At 36.2% G+C, this 19,918-nt stretch overlaps 1 protein-coding gene across 11 annotated transcripts in view; it reads left to right on the top strand.

Annotated features, from left to right (window-relative positions):
• Positions 1 to 853: 853 nt before the first annotated feature.
• The window catches only part of LOC141390384 (diacylglycerol kinase eta), a 213,197-nt gene continuing 194,132 nt past the window's right edge, over positions 854 to 19,918 (top strand). For 10 of the 11 annotated variants that reach the window (XM_073963356.1, XM_073963336.1, XM_073963346.1 and 7 more), the window contains exon 1: positions 2,346 to 3,565. In XM_073963356.1, coding sequence (XP_073819457.1) covers positions 3,347 to 3,565 — 219 coding nt within the window. In that variant the 5' untranslated portion in view covers positions 2,346 to 3,346. Of the gene's footprint in view, positions 889 to 2,345; positions 3,566 to 19,918 lie in introns of those variants that run through there. The other variant, XM_073963413.1, reaches the window with a different exon arrangement.

Genomic DNA, 19,918 nt, shown 5'->3' with positions numbered 1-19,918 from the left:
TTTGGTTAAGGTAAGCAATTTAAAAACAAAGTCACATCTCGTCAAACAAAAATAACGCTTTACAAAACACTGATACTACCCGTGCTGATGTGTGGTTCCGAAGCCTGGGTAATTGCGCAAGCAGGCAAGGCAGTTTTTGGTGTGTTTGAGAGAAAAATTCTTCGAAAGGTCTACGGACCAATCTGCGTTGACGGTGAATATCGATGTCGCATGAACCACGAGCTGTATCTGCTGTACAACGACATCAATATTGTTAAACGTATCGAGATGCAGCGATTGCGTTGGCTAGGCCATATCATAAGAATGGGCGAAGATGAGCCCGCTAAAAAGGCGTATAAATACGAATCGCTTGGCGGTGCACGCAGAATTGGCAGGCCAAGGAATAGATGGCGCAAACAAGTGGATGAAAAGAAAAGGCGCGGTATTCCAGAGTGCGAAGCAACAAATAGAGAGTATTGGTGATCTTTTCTTAGTTCGGCCTATGGAACAAATGTTCTGTAATGGGCCAGCTAAGTAAGTCCCAATTTACATTAGGCGAGTTTACTTGCGGCAATTGTCAGTTTGATGGAGAGAGAGGTGAGGCATATGGTAACCCTTTGCCTCTCTGCCCCCTCTCTCACCTACAAACTGACAATTGCCTCAAGTAAACTCGCCTAATGTAAATTGGGAATAAGTAAAGTAAGTAATTTTAGTAAAATCAGGACAAAAAATACAAAAAAACATTTGTACATTCACATTGACATAATTTAAATCCATTCAAATTGAAATGTTTTCTTTCGATTCCCATCAATAAATTTGTATTCCGAAATACTTGGGGTTTTACCATTTTTGGCCACGGTCGTGACACTGTGCGTACTGGGGAAGCAAGACAGACAAAAAGTCACAGCGGTACATGCACTAGCGATTGAACTGCATCTTTGGATGCAAACTCTTTGTTGGGTAACATAAGGATTGGTTGCCGAGTTACTATAACTCTTGAATAATTTAAAATAAAGTTATCTCCCTTAATAAGGATAATTAACAAAGTGTGGTGACATGTGAGCGACTCCTGCAAAGTGAGCAAAATAATTGCATTAAATGGGATGGGTGTGTTGTTGCTTGGTCGACTGTAGAGTCCTTGTAAGTAGTAACATGTTGACAGGTTGTTGTTTATTTGTTTTTATTTTTCTTTCTTTGTTTTGATTTTGTTATCCTTTTTACAAAAATACTAATATGTGTGTGTGTGTGTGATGGCATGGCTTCGTGTAAGGGTGGTTCCCATCGTAGCACATGTTCAACAAAGTTCTGCCTTACCGGTTCACTAAAGAAGAGAGTGCCACATACATGCATCAATAAATGCCGAAAGTCGCAATGTTACGACTTTAAGGGTTTTTGAACTTTGGGAGTCACTTGTTATTTGTGTTTCTTCTTGTGTACAACTATTTCGTATATTTCTTCTTTGTGTTACAGACATTCCCTATTACACCCATTGTTGTGAGAAAAAAGAGAATATTAGAATAGGGAAATGTGACTAGAGTTGCCAAATGGAAAAATCAAATCATTTGTGAAAAAGTATAACATTTAAGATTCCCTTAAATGTTTAAATTCCCTTAATATTTTGGTATTATGGTTGACATTATGAAGTTGAGTGAAGAGTGCAAATGCTTCTTTTAAAAATAATTATTCTGAATATGTATGTCGATGAACTTTAAAACGTTATCATACCCGTCGTGCAAACTGAATGCCTGAGTTCGAATTTCATTTCATTTAACTAAATGGGTGTCGTGCTGTGTAGAACACGACGTTCGATTCTTAATAGAATTGGGCTGCACTTAATGATAAGACAGAAGTCCCTTCCCTTTGAGATTGGTAGTGTGGAAACAGTTTCTTTTTTAATTCTTAGCCACGCCATATTTCCTAATACCTTTTTGATAGGGTTGTATGAAAATTGAAGTTTTTGAACTCACTAGGTTTGTTGACAGAATGCGTAAAAAGCACAGAAGAATGGCTTTTGCATTTCTTGATGATCTGCATCATACTTCGGTACAATATGAAATATAATTTTTGAAATTATTACAGTTTTTTTTTGAAAACATCATGGTAATCATATAATAACTTCTTTTTGACTTTTATTTGTATGCAAACACTCATACAAACACACAATAATTAACTTTCTCAGACATCTAAGAAACCAACAACAAACCGGGAATAAAGCAATACCCGAGAAATTTCATCTCAATGTGAGTATGAAGAGCACAAATAGGACACACAAACACACACTCACATCTATCAAATAGAACCATTTCGCACTGCTCTTTCGCTTTGGCCAAAAGGAAAATGCCATTTTTCCACTGTACACCAAGCAAACAACCACTCACTGGCAAATGGAAAAAGCTCAGTGAGGGTTGCGGTCTTGAAATTGTGTGTGAGCAGACTTAAGATTATTTTGGAGCAAAAAAAAAAATATATAAAAAATAGTGTAATTAATAAAATAAAACAACTTCCAACCGACAGCAAATTAACCAAAGCAAAGAATATATTTTCAATTAAGAAACTTTTCCCTCTGTTTAAATAAATTAAACTTTATTAATCATATCGATTTAAGTGGATAAACCAAAACAAAGTTTTTTACAATTTTTATACGTAAACTGCATACATATTTTTGTGAATGTTTCAATTAAATTGTAGTTAGAAATATACAAAAGATTTACATATTAGAAACAAACATTTACCAACATTCAGAAAAACAAAAAAAAAAAATTAAACAAACGGGCGTTTCAGTATTACCATCATCATCCGTGGCAGTGAAACCTAAAAGTATAATCTAAAAAATAAGTATAGCTCGACGTGTATATGTACATGTATATGTGTGAGTGTTTTTTATTTATTAATTATATGGTACATACCTGTTAAGACATGTGATTTTTTTGTGAAATAAAATTAAATAAAAGAAAAATAAAATTCCATCGATAAAAGAAAACCAACCAAACAGTATAAAAAAGTCTCTAAATTCTCTTCGATATTAATGTCAAAGTGTTTGTTGAGAATACCTTTTTAAACACACAAAATAACTGCCTTTTAGTAAACAAATATAAAACTACAATAAAAATGTTAATAATATTATGTGTTTGAGGAAATATATACACTAATTGGTTGGTTAAATGCTGCCTGCCTGTGTGTATACAAAAATCTGTGTGAGCCTCCCAAAATTATGCCATAAATCATTTACAATTTAATTGTTTGCTCCTGCAACAAAGGAACGAGGAGATTGAATAAAAGCAACTACAACAATAGCTACCCCAAACAACGTGACCCAACAACAATAACTGTAACGAGCGAGAAGAACAACAGCAACAACATCTAAAGAATGCCTAATCAGGGACTTCTACGTGTTGCTGCAACCAACTCAGCAATACGTGGCAGCAGTGGTGGTAGTAGTGCGTGCAGCTCAGGCAGCGTATCACCAATACCCATACCGGTAATTGCCATTAGTCCTGGAGATGAATCCTCTGAGTCGGAAATAGAAGCTGAGCCAGCAAAAATTTTTCACCGACGTGTTTCAACCAAACGCAATGTTAACAGCTCGGTAAGAATTGTGTTTTTTTCTATTCTTCTACAAAACTTTTCCATTCACTGTGTTTTATCTTTGCTTAAGATTTTAATTGATTTGTGGACGTGAGCTGGTATAAAATATTTTATATCGCATTTAATGGAACAAACAGTGTTAAAATGTTCTCCAAACATTTTGTCAGAATTCCAAATTTTATGAATATTAATTATGGTAGAGAGAAAAAGCATACCGGCTGGTAAATATTTTGAAGTTTGTAATAATTTTCGAAAAAGCAAATTGAGGTATAATTAGTAAACAATATTCACTTTGTAAAAAATGTGTTTGATTCAATCGCATATCTCTATTATAGAGAGTAATGTTTATACCCTCAGCCTTTAGGCTAAAGAGGGTATTTACACTTTGATACGACCAAAAATGTGCCTCATCGAAATAATGGTTTTAGATCCCAAGTATATTTGTACGATATCCGTTTCAGACAATTTTGAGTAGATCTAGCAATGTCCGTCCGTCTGTCTGTCTGTCGGTCTGTCTGGCTGGCTGGTGCGCACGATAACTCTCGAACGGATCAATCGATTCGGTTCAAATTTTGGGTATCGAAATATATTGTCCAGATTCGATTTAAGTTCGAAGATGGGCCATATAGGTCCATTCCTTCAGGTACCTCCCCCACAAATGTTCAAAAATTGTCGCAAAATTTGTGCGCACGATAACTCTTGTAGGGAATAACCGATTTGGTCCATACTTTGCACATCGTGTAATTTCTACCAAACTTAAATGAGGTTCCAATATGGACTCAATCGGTCCACTCCTTCGGGTACCTCCCATACAAAATTTCGGAAAAGTTCAGTTTAGGACCTGGTCTCGAATCGCTTTGATTTTTATTTACGCAAGTTGTATACGCTGTCCTCTATACGACGCTGTAAGTTTCATTAGGGGCAAGTCCATACTTCCTGAGAAAATAGCCTGAAAGTTACAAAAACCCCTATGACACCGTGTGTAGTGGTTGGAGCGCAAGATAACTCTCGAACGGATCTGGCGATTCGGTCCAAAATTTAGCTTTCGTAATATTTTGTCCAAACTTAGTTCAAGTTCAAAGATGGATTATATCGGTCCCCTCCTTACGGTACCTCCCCCACAGAAGTTCGAAAATGTTCGGAAAATTTGTGCGAACGATAACTCTTGAAGGAAGTAACCGATTTGGTCCATAATTTGCACATTATGAAATTTCTACCAGACTTAGATGAAGTTCCAATATGGACTCAATCGGTAATCTCCTTCGAGTACCTCCCACACAAAATTTCGGAAAATTTCAATTTAGGACCTGCTCTCGAATCGCCTTGGTTTTTGTTGTACCATCTTGTATTCACTGTCCCCTATACGAAGGTAAAAGTTTCCTCAGGGGCAAGTCCATACTTACTGAAAAAATAACCTGAAAGTGGAAAAACAAACTCTATGACACCATGTTTATGGTAATTCTCGAACGGAAATGCCGGTTCCGGCCAAAATTTGGCCTTCGTAATATTGTTTCCAAACTTAGTTTAAGTTCGTAAATAAGCCATATCGGTCCACTCCTTCAGGTACCTACCCCACAAAAGTTCAAAAATATTCGGAAAAATTGTGCGCACGATAACTCTTGATGGGAGTGACCGATTTGGTCCATACTTTACACATTCTCATAATATCTACCAGACATAGATCAGGTTCGAATATGGACTATATTTGTCCACTCCATCCCGTAACTCCCACACAAAATTTTGGATAAGTTCACTTTAAGACCTGCTATTGAATCACTTTGATTTTGTTGAAGCAACTTACATTCGCTGCCTCAGTTACGATGGTAAAAGTTGTTTCAGGGGCAAGTCCATACTTCTTGAGAAAACAGCCCGAAGAGTGTAAAAACCCCCTATGGCACCCCCATGGTCTATGTCGGTCCATTCCTTTAATTACCTTTTCAGCAAATTTTTTGAACTTTAATCCTAATCAACATTTTTGTCGGTTCATACGAGACCAAAATTTTGAAACCCCCTAAATACATAAGTTTTTTGAGAAAAAAAAGTGTTTCAATTTGCACAGGCTGAGGGTATATCTCTGTCGGCAAAGCCGACTGATACTTTTTTACTTGTTACATAAAAATTTAAAAAAAGGAAACTTTACGTCTTCTTCAGAACACCAAGAATCTACTAATTTTACAGTAGTTATTTAGCTTGATTTGTTGTCTGTTTTAGTTCAAATCTAGTAACTAAAAATTTGCACACTTCTTAGATTTGCATGACAATACCTAAATATGATACCAAGACCAATATGGGTCCATTTTTTCTATAGCCTCCATATAGCGTTACCACCCGATTTCAGGTATTTTGAAGTTTTTATCTACATTTTTGGCCTAAATTGGCTGTGATTTAGTTATGGGGTTCCTTTAAAGGTGGTAAGGGCAAGTTGAGAGGTGGAAGTTTGGAGAAGGTGGTCCGGAATTTCGGAGGAGGTTGTTCGGAAGATCAGAGGATTGTTTTCTTCGTAGTAGAATCTATTTATTACAAAATTCAAAGATAAAAAAATAAAAATAAAAAATAAGTTGCAGTGTTTTATTTATAAATACACTACAAACTAGAAAACAATTTTTCTCTTAGCCTCAATAAGTATATTCTTCTTCATGATTAAATTAAAAATGGTGACAAAATTAAATGACAACAAGTAGGAAAAGACTTAAGTTCGGTCGGGCCGAACTTGTTATACCCTCCACCACAAGTTTCAGTCATTTCGGTGGATTAATGTGGCCACAACTTTCAAACTACCGAAAATCGGAAGGTACTGTTCTATGGGGGCTATATGATGGCGTAGACCTATACCTACGAATTTCTGGGGGAAAGTTTTATACCCCAAACTAAGACTAAATACCAAATTTCAGCCATCTCGGTGTGATAATGAGGCCAAAACCTTCAAAATACCGAAAATTGGCAGATATCGTCCTATGGGGGCTATATCAACACGTGGACCTATATAAACATTTTATGGTAGAAATGTTTCTTAGCCTCTGGAAATGCAAAATACAAAGTTACAACCGATTCTGTTGTCAAATGGGACTAATACATTAAAAATATATTAAAATGACGCGTACTTTATATGGGGCGTTATATGGGGGTAATACCAAAACGTGGACCTATATAAACCAACTTTGGTAGGAATGCTTTTTGGCCTCTGGAGACACCGGTTTTGACTTGAAATCTTTTGGATATTTTGGCATATAACAACCAAACCATTGAGATTTTCGATCCAACTTACTTACTTAGCTGGCCCATTACAGAACATTTGTTCCATAGACCGAACTAAGAAAAGATCTCCAATTCTCTCTTTTTTCGCTTGTATGCTCCATCGAGGCTTAGGCCTGCCGATTCTGCGTGCACCACCATGCGGCATGTATTCATACGCCTTTTTAGTGGGTTTATCATCCTCATTCTTATGATGTGGACTAGCCAACGCAATCGTTGCATCTCGATACGTTTAACTATCGGACATGTTCCGGAATTCACGGTGTATCCATTTCACATCACACATGCACTTCACCTGTGAAAGCAATTGATGTTCTGTGTTTCACGTGAAAAGAGCTTTCATATTTCACGAAAGAACTTTGGAAAGCTTTATTACAGCTTTCAAACTTTATCATTTACAACAGTGTTCACCAGCGAGCTCTTACTGAGAACAAGTGAGCGTAACTTTCAATGTAAAACACACAGTAATGTATGCTCACTTCCTCTCAGTAAGGGCTCGCTGGTGAACACTGATTTACAATGAAAAACATATCAGTCTGCGTTGGCGCATCAACGAATACACATGCGTGTGTGGGTATGTACGCTTTGTTCGTTTGATTGTTTACGAAACAGGGTAAACAAGGAAACGAACTTCTACAAGAGCGCGTACATGTTGAATTTGGTACTTTAAGAAAAATATATTTTTAAATCATATTGTGTTAAGAAAATTAAATATTTTTTTTAAATACTCATAGAAAACACATTAAATTTTAGTCCTAGGCAGCTTTTTGTAGGAATTTGCAATTAGTTTCTTTAAAAAATAAGGATTCACTCAGCTCTCGCCATCAAAATTACAGTGTGAGGAATACACCCCAATTAGGTGTAAAGTGTGTTGCAGAACAGCTTTAGGTGTATTCGATACACGTGAGGTGCAGAGGTGAATGACAGAACATGCCCGTATATTCATGTCTTTGTATAGCTGATATAGCTCGTGGTTCATACGACGTCGATATTCACCGTCAACACAAATCGGCGCAAATCTGCTTGCGCAAGTACCCATGCTTCAGAGCCATACATTAGTACGGGTAGTATCAGCGTTTTGTATAGTGTTATTTTTGTTTGACCAGATGTGGCTTTGTTTTTAAATTGCTTACTTAAACCATAGTAGCATCTGTTGGCCAATACAATTCTTCTTCTTATTTCACAACTGATGTTGTTTGTTGTGTTTATGGCAGTGCCGAGGAAGACGAAGTCTTTAACTACCTCAAAATTATAGGTTCCAACTTCCAGAGTTGGTCCGAGTTCTATGGACGCTTTGCGCGTCGACACCATCAATTTGGTCTTTTCGCCGTTTACCGCCAGACCCACTTTCACAGATTCTGCTTCGACTTTCCTAAAGGTATCAGTTACTTCCTTTACTGATCGTCCCATGATGTCTATGTCATCAGCATAGGCAAGTAACATGTGGCTATTGGTGTAAATTGTGCCATTTCTTTTGACATTTGCATCTCGTATTACCTTTTACAGCAAAATGTTGAATAGGTCACACGAAAGGCTGTCTCCTTGTCTGAAACCTCTTTTGGTACAAAATTCTTCGGAGAGGTTCTTTCCAATTTTAACTGAGGACCTAGTATCAGTTAAAGTCATATTACAAAGCCGGATGAGCTTTGCGGGTATACCAAATTCAGACATTGCATGGAATACCTTTGGTCGGAGGGGACTGTCGAATGCTGCTTTATAATCGACAAAAAGGTGATATGTGTCGATCTGCATCTCTTGGGTCTTCTCCAGGATTTGCCGCAGGGTAAATATCTGGTTAATGGTGGACTTGCCAGGTCTAAAGCCACATTGGTATGGTCCAATTATTTCGTTGACCATTGGCTTTAGTCGTTCGCACAATATCCCTGACACTATCTTATAGGCAATAGGGAGAAGACTTATGCCCCTATAGTTAGAGCATACAGTCTTATCTCCCTTCTTGCGGACGGGGCACAGGATACTCAGGTTCCAATCGTCGGGTACTCGTTCTTCCTGCCAGATGGTGCTAACTAACTGATGCATACACCTTATCAGCGCGTCGCCTCCGGTTTTGAACAGATTGGCTGGTAAGCCATCGGCTCCTGCTGCCTTATTATTCTTCAGCAGATTTATTGCTGTCTTTACCTCATCTTGGCTGGCCGGTATACATTCAATACCATCTTCTGGGATTGGATCTGTGGTATCATCGTCTTCGCTACTATTGCATACCAGCAGATTGTAGAAATGTTCCTTCCATATCCTGAGCACGCTATCTGTATCTGTTACCAGATTAACTTGCTGGTTTGTACAGGAGGATGTGCCTGTACCAAAGCCATCTGTTTGATGTTTGACTCTTTGGTAGAATATTCGGACTTCATTCTGGCTCCTGTACATCTCGATTTGTTCACACTCCCGCTTTTCCATTTCTCTCTTTTTCTTGTGGAAAAGACGTTTCTCTTCTCTCCTTTTCTCCCGATATCTCTCTTGTGTTCTACGCGTAGCTACTGATTGTAAAGTAACTCTATATGCCGCATGATTAAATCTGGTACTGCTAACTACCATGTTTTTTGCCGCTGCAAAGTCTATCAGCCTCATACCATTGTCAGATGTTTCACTGTGGAGACTGGATTTTCCGACTGTTGGGCCAAAGATATTCTCCTTTCCAATTTTGGCATTAAAATCGCCTAGAATAATTTTAATGTCTTGGGCAGGGCAACGGTCATATGTTTCTTCTAAGCGTAAAATATATCTTTGGTCTGTTCGTCCTTTTCTTCAGTGAGCGCAAATAAAGCTGATGTTGAAGAATTTAGCTTTAATTCGAATTGCAGCAAGTCTTTCATTCACTGGGGTGAAGCTGGATACCAGATGTTTTAGTCTCCGACTAACTACAAATCCGCAACCAAACTCATGCTTTACGTCATGGCAGCTATAATACAGTGCGTCACCTTTAGGTGTTGTTGTGACGCCTTTCCCAATGCATCGTATTTCCTGTATGGCAGTAATATCGGCCTTGTACTTTCCAAGTACGTCTGCCAATGCGAAGACTGCACGTTCTCTATAAAGAGTGCGAACATTGCAGGTGCAGATTCGCAGATCATGGTCCTTAAAACGTTTGCGGGGTTCGTCAACTTTAGAGGGGGTTGTTTTTCTTTTCTTTCGTTTTTTCTCTCTTGTACATTGCAAAAGCATTTGAACGCTCCTTCAGGCAGTTTTGGCCTTGAGACAGTGCAATTTGGTTCGTTCCGAAACCCATTTTTGAAGAACCTAGACCCAAAGTTGGAAAGTTGACAACCGCAAGTGTTAGGGATTACCGACAACTTCATTTTGGATTACCGACAACTTCATTTGTGCCAGACTAAGACAATTTTCATTGAAAACTCTTTGCCATTTTCTTTTAAAATTTCATTGACGTCCACACTCTTATCACTGTGCGCCTAAACTAACTTCAAATGAAAGGTGCTTACACCTGGGAAGTTTTTGCGGATTCTGAAACTACAATGTTCATAGATAAGAAAAAAAAAATAAAACAAAAAATCGCCGGAGGGATTTTGAAATAAATCGCGGTCCATGTTCACATTTTTAGGGGTTTTTAGGTTTTCACGATTTTCCTTGGAAACGGCAAGTCCTATCGAAATGAAACTAAGGAAAATATTGTAGAAAATGTTCACTGCTACAGCATTTTCTTCAGTCCCATTTCGATAGAAAAAATCAAACAGATATAAGACGAGTCTTCAATCTCCACTGTTCTTTAATTTTTTGTGTAAGGTACCCGAAGGACATGAACGATATAGCACGGTGATCTTGAACCAACTTTATATGAAAGGAGCTTACATTTGAGACATTTTTTGCGGATTCTGACACTGCAATGTTCATACATCAGAAAAATTAAAAAAAAAACGAAAAAAAATTCGCCGGAGCGCTTTTTAAATAAACCGCGATCAAGGTTCACATTTTTAGGGTTTTTAGGTTTTCATGATTTTTCTTGGAAACCGCAAGTCCTATCGAAATGGGGCTAAAAAAGGTTGTAGCTGCGAAAATTCTCTAGATGATGGACCGTTATGTTTTGTTCCTGAAATTTACCATTTTTGAGATAGAGTAGTTCAGGTCACATTATTAGGTTTTTTTTGTTAGTTTTTTTCTCACGATTTGCTTGAAAACATTAACGGGACTACACCTTTTTCAGATGTAATTCGAATTATTTTAATTGTAATTCGAGAATTCTATTTGTAATTTGTAACATTTCATTTGTAATTCGAGAATTCCATTTGTAATTCGAATTATTCCATTTGTAATTCGAATTATTCCATTTGTAATTCGAAATATTCCATTTGTAATTCGAATTATTCCATTTAAAATTTGAATTATTCCATTTGTAATTCGTATTTTTCCATTTGTAATTCGAATTATTCCATTTGAAATTCGAATGATTTCATGCGCGTTTTCATTTTACCGATTTTTATCGGTAACTCAAAAAATGAGTTATAGAATCGCAATACTGGAAGGAAAAACACAATGTGCATTTTGGACCATATCGATTGCTCCCTTCGATGGTTATCTTTCACACCATTTTACGGAAAAAATTTACTTTTGTGGTGGGTACCAAAAGGAGTGGATCGATATGGGTCATCTTCGAACTTCAATCAAGATTGGGTACTTAAACCAAGATTGGTTCGAATCGGTTGATCCGTTCGAGGCACATTTTTGGTCGTATCAAATGTGTATACCTTCGTTAGCTTAAAGGCTGAGGTTATAAAATTGGGTTCTTTTCGAATCGTCTTTGAGAAACTGGTCATTTATTTTTCCCGAAATGTAAAAAAAAAATTGGAAACAAGTATTTCCGTTGTAAATGTTTAGACCAGCTTCTTCCTCAACATTTTGGGTTTAAATGAAATTTGCAACCCATTCGGTTTTTTTTTCACTTCCCTAATGTCTCGAACCTAGTGTACATATTTTTTTTGATGAAAAATAAATACGTCTTCTTCTCGCATTACTGTTCATAATGAAACAAATCAGTGTATTCTACTCCATAATGCACTGGCATTAAAAGGCCAAAGTACCGGCATTCGAAGAGCTTTGGTTTGTAGTAACTTTCGAAAGAGCTTTCGCATTTATTTGAGGGATTTCCTGTGTATCTTTTCCGCTAATGTTCTCTTTCGTTCCAGTTTACAATAGTAATCTACTTTACGAAAAAAAACATGACTGGACAAAAAGTATAAACGAATACACGGCAAAATTCCATCTAACCAGACAAGAAGTTCGGTCCATGAGAAGATAAAATGTAGACAGACAAGACAGACACCTTTACAATTGTTTACTATTTCAAACCAGAGAAAAAGAGAATTATTTTTTACGGCTAGCCAACCGTAGTAACAAAACAAAGAAGACGAAGAAGATGTAAAGTACGAAGAAAAATACATAAATCGAGTTGTTCCATGTGACAAACGTTGTGTGGACAGCTTAGGATACTATTTATTGTGTGTGTGTGTGTTGTGGTCCGTTATGTCTACAACTGCTTTATAGCCGTTGTTTTGTGTATTAAGACGTTATTTTGTTAACCTGTTGAACAAAAATAATTTCTCTCTCCTTTAGAAAAATTGTTTGTATGTTTGAGTTAAAGAGTAAGAACCAAAAGTTGTCTCTTTTCCAGTCCTTCTCACCTAAAATGTTTGATTATGCACTTAACCATTAGAAATCTATGTCTTGTGCATAATTACGACTGCTGTGGCTGAATATATGGAAATGAGTTTTACTTTTTCTGAGGGCTATTTTTCCTATTTAAATATACCCCCTGTTTTCTTAAAGAAAAAGTTATTCGTTTCAACCGAGTTGTCAAATTTATTTATTTACTCGCCTTAGCGCAAAAATGTAGAGCGCTGATTTGTAAATGATAATTCTTAACTATACATGGACCTCATCTAAGTCTGGTAGACATTTCACGATGTACAAAGTATGGACCAAATCAGTTACTCCCTTCAAGAGTTATTGTGCGCACAAATATTCCGAAAATTTCCGAACTTTTGTAGGGGAGGTACCATAAGGAGTGGACCGATATAACCCATCTTCGAACTTAAACTATGTTTCGACTAAATATTACGAAAGCCAAATTTTGGACAATATCGGTTATCGAGAGACAGACAGACGGACGGACATTGCTAAATCGACTCCAAGTTGTCTGAAACGGATTTCGTCCAAACATACTTGGGGTCTAAAACCGTTATTTCGATGAGGCGCATTTTGCCCGTATGAAAGTGTATATACCCTCGTTAGCATAAAAGCTGAGGGTATAAAAACAGTGAGTTAATTATTTAAAACTATCGTTGTGATTTAAATATTTTTTCGTAGTAAAAATGTATGATTTACTTTGTGTTCCAGTATTAATTCAATGTCCTGGGTTTACAACCAACTTTACTAAATAGGAAATGTATATCAAACGTGACCAGTATACAAATGTATAAAAGAAGCATTGCAAATATTTGGCTTACTTTATTTTCGTAATTCTATCCCCGTAGAGCTGAAAAAGAAAACATTTCATAGTTATGACCAGTTAATTAATGCTTTATTACAGGCTATAAAATTATTCATTTGAAGGGAATATTTGCATTTTTAGGATGAGGTTCATCATTTAATAGCACGTGAATGGTAAATATATTCTTTTTAATATAAATGTAGACCACAAATAGATACCACAAAATATTTGACGTGGAAGCTGTAGAAGAGTCGAATATATACTTTTAAATCGGTTAACACAGTTGTGAATTTTCGAAAATGAGAAAAAAAATTGTACAGTCTTTTAAAAAATAGATGAGTTATGGATTTTTTGAGTTTTCACTTTTTTTGTAATATTTTTATTGGTGCGTATTCTGGTTATTAGGTAGGCAAATTACGATTACAGTCATACGCACCAATGTACCAATGCACGATGGGGCCACGGGTAGAGTTGTGCAAATTGAACTATATTGAACTACCTAGTTCACAATCTAGTCAATGGACACCGGTCGTTTCTTTGAACGAAATGCGTATACTTATTATTTTACGTTAGTTTGTATGATGTTACTCATACGTTTTTGAACTAGGACAATGAACTACGTCGTTCAATTGCCCAACTCTAGCCAATGGCAGGTTTTTGAGGCAAAAAGTCATTTTTCAAGTTAGTGATTGAAATCAAATAATAACGGAATTATATTCTTAGCACTTTCAAACCTCCAAACCCAAAAAATTACAATCTGGCAACGGCTCCCGGCGACATGCCAAGCTGCCAAAGATGTCATAATTTTCATTCCGTTTATTTCTGGCATTCAGTCGTAATTAAACAATTTAAGTATTTTGGCGCCAAAATCTGATCTGTTGATATTATATATTTTTTTAAAAATGGAAAATACGGGTAATAGTATGTAAATTAAGATTATTATTAAAAATGTAAATGTAATATTAGATGTGGTCAATAATTTGTTGTGTCAGTAAGTGATGTTTTTTGATGTAGTCTGTGGTATCGTCCATGTGTTCTTTGGAGTAGAACTTTCGGTATCGGGGTGTATTCTCGTAAAAATATGTATCTGGTGAAAGGTGACAATGCCGGCTAACAGATTTTGAAGAGAAATTTTGCGTATACTTGCGAATAAAAAAATTATCAATTTCCAGATTTCGTAAAACTTAAAAAATTGGATATTTTTAATTTTTGGTTGAAAAATCAGCGAAAACCTAAACACGTTATAGACTGGATTTCTGCGAAATTTAATCGAGGTGTCAAAGACAACTTCGTGACGGGAGATAAAAAATAAGTTTATAACATTTGTGCACGCCTTAACTAAAAATGGATAAAAAATTGGAGGTCAAAAAATCGTGTATTACAATTTGAAAGCTTATGGGTAGCTAGCGACACAGTATTTACGCTAGAACAAGGTTATAATACAAAGAAAAGAGGGCGTCCTAATGTGGATAATAGTGAAGGAAGAAAACTTGTTTCGGAAGTCTCCTATGAACACGGCAACAATACCAAGCTCTTGATGCATGCCGCCTCTGTTTCGGCCAATTTGTCAAAAGAAAAATATACAAACTATTTTCTCAAGGAAGTTTGGTATCAACCAACTAAAATGAGAAAACAATTAACTCCGACAGAGTAAATTTATGAACGATATACCCAAATCTGAACCTATTTCAATATGATGTCTCAATAATGTTTTCTAGATTCCGTCAGACAATTTAAATCTCATCACAATTGGACAAATATAGTGTGATTGCTGCACGAAATACCTAAAATCGGGTAAAAATATATATGGGAGCTATATCCAAATCTGAACCAATTTCAAAATAACTTGGCAAATTTATTTCCAGTCCGAATTCCGCCACGTATTCCAAATATCATCATAATTGTACAAAATGTTTGTGTTTGGTCCATCAATTACTCGAAATCGGGCGAACATATATATGAGAGCTATATCTTTATATGAACCGATATCAATTAAATTTGGCAGATTAGTTTCTAGGTCGATTATAAACATCTGCACGAAATTTTGAAGGTATAAGTATAATTGGGCAATCCAATCCCTAGTTCACTGTCTTAGTTCCAAAAGGTATGAGTAACGACATACAAACTAATGTGTGAAATTACGTATACGCAGTCTATTCATTGATTTTGTACCACGAGTTTGCTTCAAAATATGTAAATCTATAGATACCGTAATGTGGGGCTATACCAAATCATTGACATATACCATCTAAAATAGTTTGATTGTTTTTTAAGTAGTCAAATTGTTGAAGCACTTTTCTACTCCGATTGAGACACCTCCAAAACATGGTTTTTGAACGCTTCAACAGCTTCTGGCGACGAAAGTCGTTCACCACGCCTTTTTTCTTAATGTGCCGAAATCAAATGAATCATTGCGTGTCAAGTCAGGGCTGTACGGCAGGTGACCCAACAATTCCACGTTTTGTCCGATCAAAAATGCACTGTGGTTCCGCCCGTGGACAAAAATCGAAAATTTTATGGCGACAAATTTGATTGGGATTGAAAGAAATATTCTCTAAACACATTAAATTTTTAATATCCAATATTATTTTTGCCAATTTACAGCGGTAATATGTCAAGTTAAGTCGAAGAAGTTGAGACTTGTATGCGGTGCCTTAAAAACGAAAAATAGATCCGCAAAGCATTCGTAGTTTATGAGTGAAATTAAAAAAGATTGAACAAGTAATTGTACAATTTTCAAAATGAAGCTTATAGTTGAATGCATTGACTATGCTTTTATGAAAAAACATTTTGAAAATTCGTTTTCTAACTTCCTTAAAAATAAATTCTTTGTACATAAATTACTTTTTGTGCTATTTTTAATATCATTACTATGAATTTATGTTGAGTTTTGCTAATGTTGGCCCCGTAAGGGCAAGTCCATATTTCTTTTAAAATACAGGGGAAAGTCTCTAGTTTACGATAAAACGAGATCCAGCTGCCCCCAGCGGCCACCCTGTAAGTTATTCCCCTTATACCACGCCTGTAAAATCGCCAAAATTTTTTTTGCAAGGAGGTATGTTGTTCCCTCAGAACTCAAAATGCAAAATTAAAGCCAAATCGGTTGAAAAAGTTGGCTAAAATCGTCAAAATACCGAATATCGGGAGGTACGTTTATATGGGAGCTATACCTAAACGTGTACCTATATTGAACATTTTTTTGCACGGAGGTATGGTGTTCCCTCCGAAGTCAAAATACAAAATTACAGCCAACTCGGTTAGAAAATTTGGCTAAAATCGTCAAAATACCGAATATCGGGAGGTACGTTTATATGGGAGCTATACCTAAACGTGGACCTACATTCATTAAAATTGTTTTTTCTCTCTTTTGGACTCGTTATAAAACTATGATAAAAATTTCGAGGTGGTAGCTCGATTATAACTATTTTTGGCACTCATTTTCATACAAGTGGGACCACTGTGCACTGGTTCGAATCAATCTGTGAGAGCTCACATTGTCATGGTGCACAATGATTCGTCTTCTCTTGTTTGTTTTTTTTTTTTTCGAATTTCTCTGGAGACTTCAGGCAAACAAATTGTAGTGTACCACTCAGAATTAACTGTCATACGTTCCTCAAGTCGTATGGTAGCAACATGGTCAGTTTAGCCGAAGGAACAGGCGGCCATTTGCCTCAAAGTGCTTTTTCCGTGAACAACTTTCGTTGGATTTGGTTCATCTTCGAAGACCTCCACGGTCGATTGCTGTTTTGTTTCGGGCGCATACGCATAGATCCAAGATTCATCGTCTGTGGCAATCTTATAAACGTCGTTTGAAGCAACGCGATTGTATTTATTCACAATTTCTTTGCACCAATCGAAATGAACCTTTTTTTGAGCGATTGTCAAATTGTGGTGGATCTAACGAGAAAAAACATTTTTGCGGCCAGGTGTCCATGCAGTATAAAATGTTAGTTGGTAAAAGAAATGCCCATGGATGCCTCTTTTTCATGGTATATAACATGGCGATCTTGTATTGTTCGTTCACGCACGGCTTAATTGTTTTGTGGCACAACGCCCATTTATGGACGATTCTCACGACCTTCGCGCTTTAGGGACTGTCGGCCACGATTGAATTCATTAAGACAGTTGTTCATAGTGCTATAGGATGTTCCTTCATCGACATACGATGACTTATTTCATCGATGCACTCTTGCCTTGATTATCCATGTCGAAAGTTGTGAAAAATGATGGGACGAACATGTTCACAAGTAAATTCCATTTAATTTTTACAAAGTGATTTTTTCAAGTCACTGTAAACAACACAACACATGGTCCTATGTCAAACTGTCCTGATTACGTTTAGGCTCAGAACTGTCAAATTTCCCAAAAAAAAATTCAAATGACAAAGTTATCGTGCAGCCATCGTATGCGCCGATTTTTTGAAGCCTTTGTTTGGGCCATTATCTCTGGAATTATGGACTTAGTCCTACGAAAAATTTTATATTTCAAATGGGGACCGTGAAAACAACCTTCTACAAAAAATTTCAAATAGATCCGAGACAAGTGCTCAAACTGCACTTTTTCCAAATTTTGTGTGGGAGATACCCGAACGACGGGACCGATATAGTCCATATTCCAACCGACACATGGCTGGATGAAATATTACGATGTGCATAACTTGGACCAATCAGAAACTCCCTGCGAGAGTTACCTTGCTGATTAGATATTTTTTTGGTGACGTCATTGTTTCTGTGGAGCTTTTAGGTCATTATTGTACCGCCGCACTAAAGTTCCAAATGCGAATTCTTTGGCCAAAAGTCAAACTTTTGAAATTTCGTTTTATTGTTTTTTTCGTTGTCATATGCAAGTAAACACTCTTAAACAATGACAATAATGCTTGTTTTTTAGAAATTTTTATTTACCGTTATAAATAAATGCTGTCAAAATTAACATTTGTTTACTCAGTTGATATCAAAGTCACGTGCGCAGTATTTTTTACAGGTTCTGTTTAAAAATATCGCGAAAACAAAAATAAAAAATATTAAAGTAAAATATGGAAAAGAAAGGTGGTAGTGTGAGGTTTAAATTTTAAAAAAATTTTGAACAATAAATGTTTACAAATGGTATTTTATAAATGCTTTTTGAGACCTTATTATATTTTAATTAATTTTTTTTTAATTCAAATTTCGCTCTAGTCCTAAATAATTTTGTTAACTAGTGACACCTCTATAAAAAAATCGAAATTACTTTGACGTCTGTAGTTAATAAATTTAAAAGGGCAGGTTGCTCTTTGGTGCTCTTTACGAGAGATAATTTTTTATAGGATACATTAGTGTACTAAATTCACAAATTTTTGATTTTTGGCTGGAACAATAAACAGAATATCAAATAAAGAAAATTTTCTGAAGATAAAATAGAATCCAACGATTTCTTAACAGATACTCGCCTAAGTAGTATAAGGCTAAGATATCGCATAGTTTATGAAAAGTTGTGTCGAAACTGGACAAATTTCACAGAAAGTTGACTATTATCGAAGAAAATCGAGAATCGACAGAACCCCAAGTCTCTCACTCTAGACAAGTAAATAAAATAAATAACAAGTAAATAAATAAAAAGCAGCAACAGCAACAAAATGGCTCAAATTTATTAGATCGTGCGGGATCGACGTCGGTCAGATAAAAAGTTTATGTTTGTCAGTAGTGCTTAAGGAAGCAATCTCAAGCCTTTATGGGGCTACAGCAGTATAAAAAGTTGTTTTAAATTTGAATAACAATTTTCATCGAAGAAGAGTTTTTCCTCACAAATTTTCTAGCATTTATACATATGGTAAACTACGGTGGAGTTATGAGAATGATTACAATATACATTTTTTTAATTTTATTTGACTAAAACTTATTTTGATGACCCAAAAAATGAGTCCGTTTTTGTTGGTATATTATAGGATTCTCAAAAACAATATAGTATGGACCTGTAATCCAAATACAAGATAAGCGACCTTAACATATAAAATGAAAAAAAAATGTCCGTCCTATTCAGATGGGCGGGAGCGTTTATAACATAACATAAATATAATTTTACATTGCTACTCTACGAAAAGAATTAAAATATTTATTTTTGAATTCTAAATAAATACTAAATAAAACACAAAAACAAATATATTTACACACAAAAATATGAACTTTTCCCATAAGAAATACTTTTGGCCACGAAAAATCGATTTGAAACCATTGTGCGCCGTAAAGGGGATGCAAGGACAACCTGCTGAAAAAATTCAAAACGATCCGAGAGGAGCACCTATGCTTCATCTTTTCCATTTTACAGAAAAAATTTCAACTTTTGTGGGAGAGGTACCCGAAGGGGTTTGTTTTTTTCTTTTCTTTCGTTTTTTTCATAGTAGGCTGTTTTTTCTAGGGGAGGGTTACTAACCCGACGCCCAAACCCAAGTTTTTAACGTTCTTATGGGTGAACGCGCGGCACATGTTAGCTCACTACCTTTAACGGGTGTTAAAGGCAGTTCCCCAGGTGACACCACGGGGAGGTCAGTGTCCACTTGGGATGAAAGAGGGACCAAGATAAATCCTGGGCTTTGCCATGTTAAAACCGGTCAGGACCGTTCCTTGGTATCTTCCACCCCCTACGCCTACAAGATCGTATCAGGGA

This window comes from Musca autumnalis, unplaced genomic scaffold (assembly GCF_047663935.1).
Source record: "Musca autumnalis isolate F117 unplaced genomic scaffold, ASM4766393v1 scaffold_1, whole genome shotgun sequence".
NCBI lineage: Eukaryota > Metazoa > Arthropoda > Insecta > Diptera > Muscidae > Musca > Musca autumnalis.
Note: the sequence above shows the minus strand (reverse complement) of the source record. Positions and strands in the feature narration are given on the sequence as shown.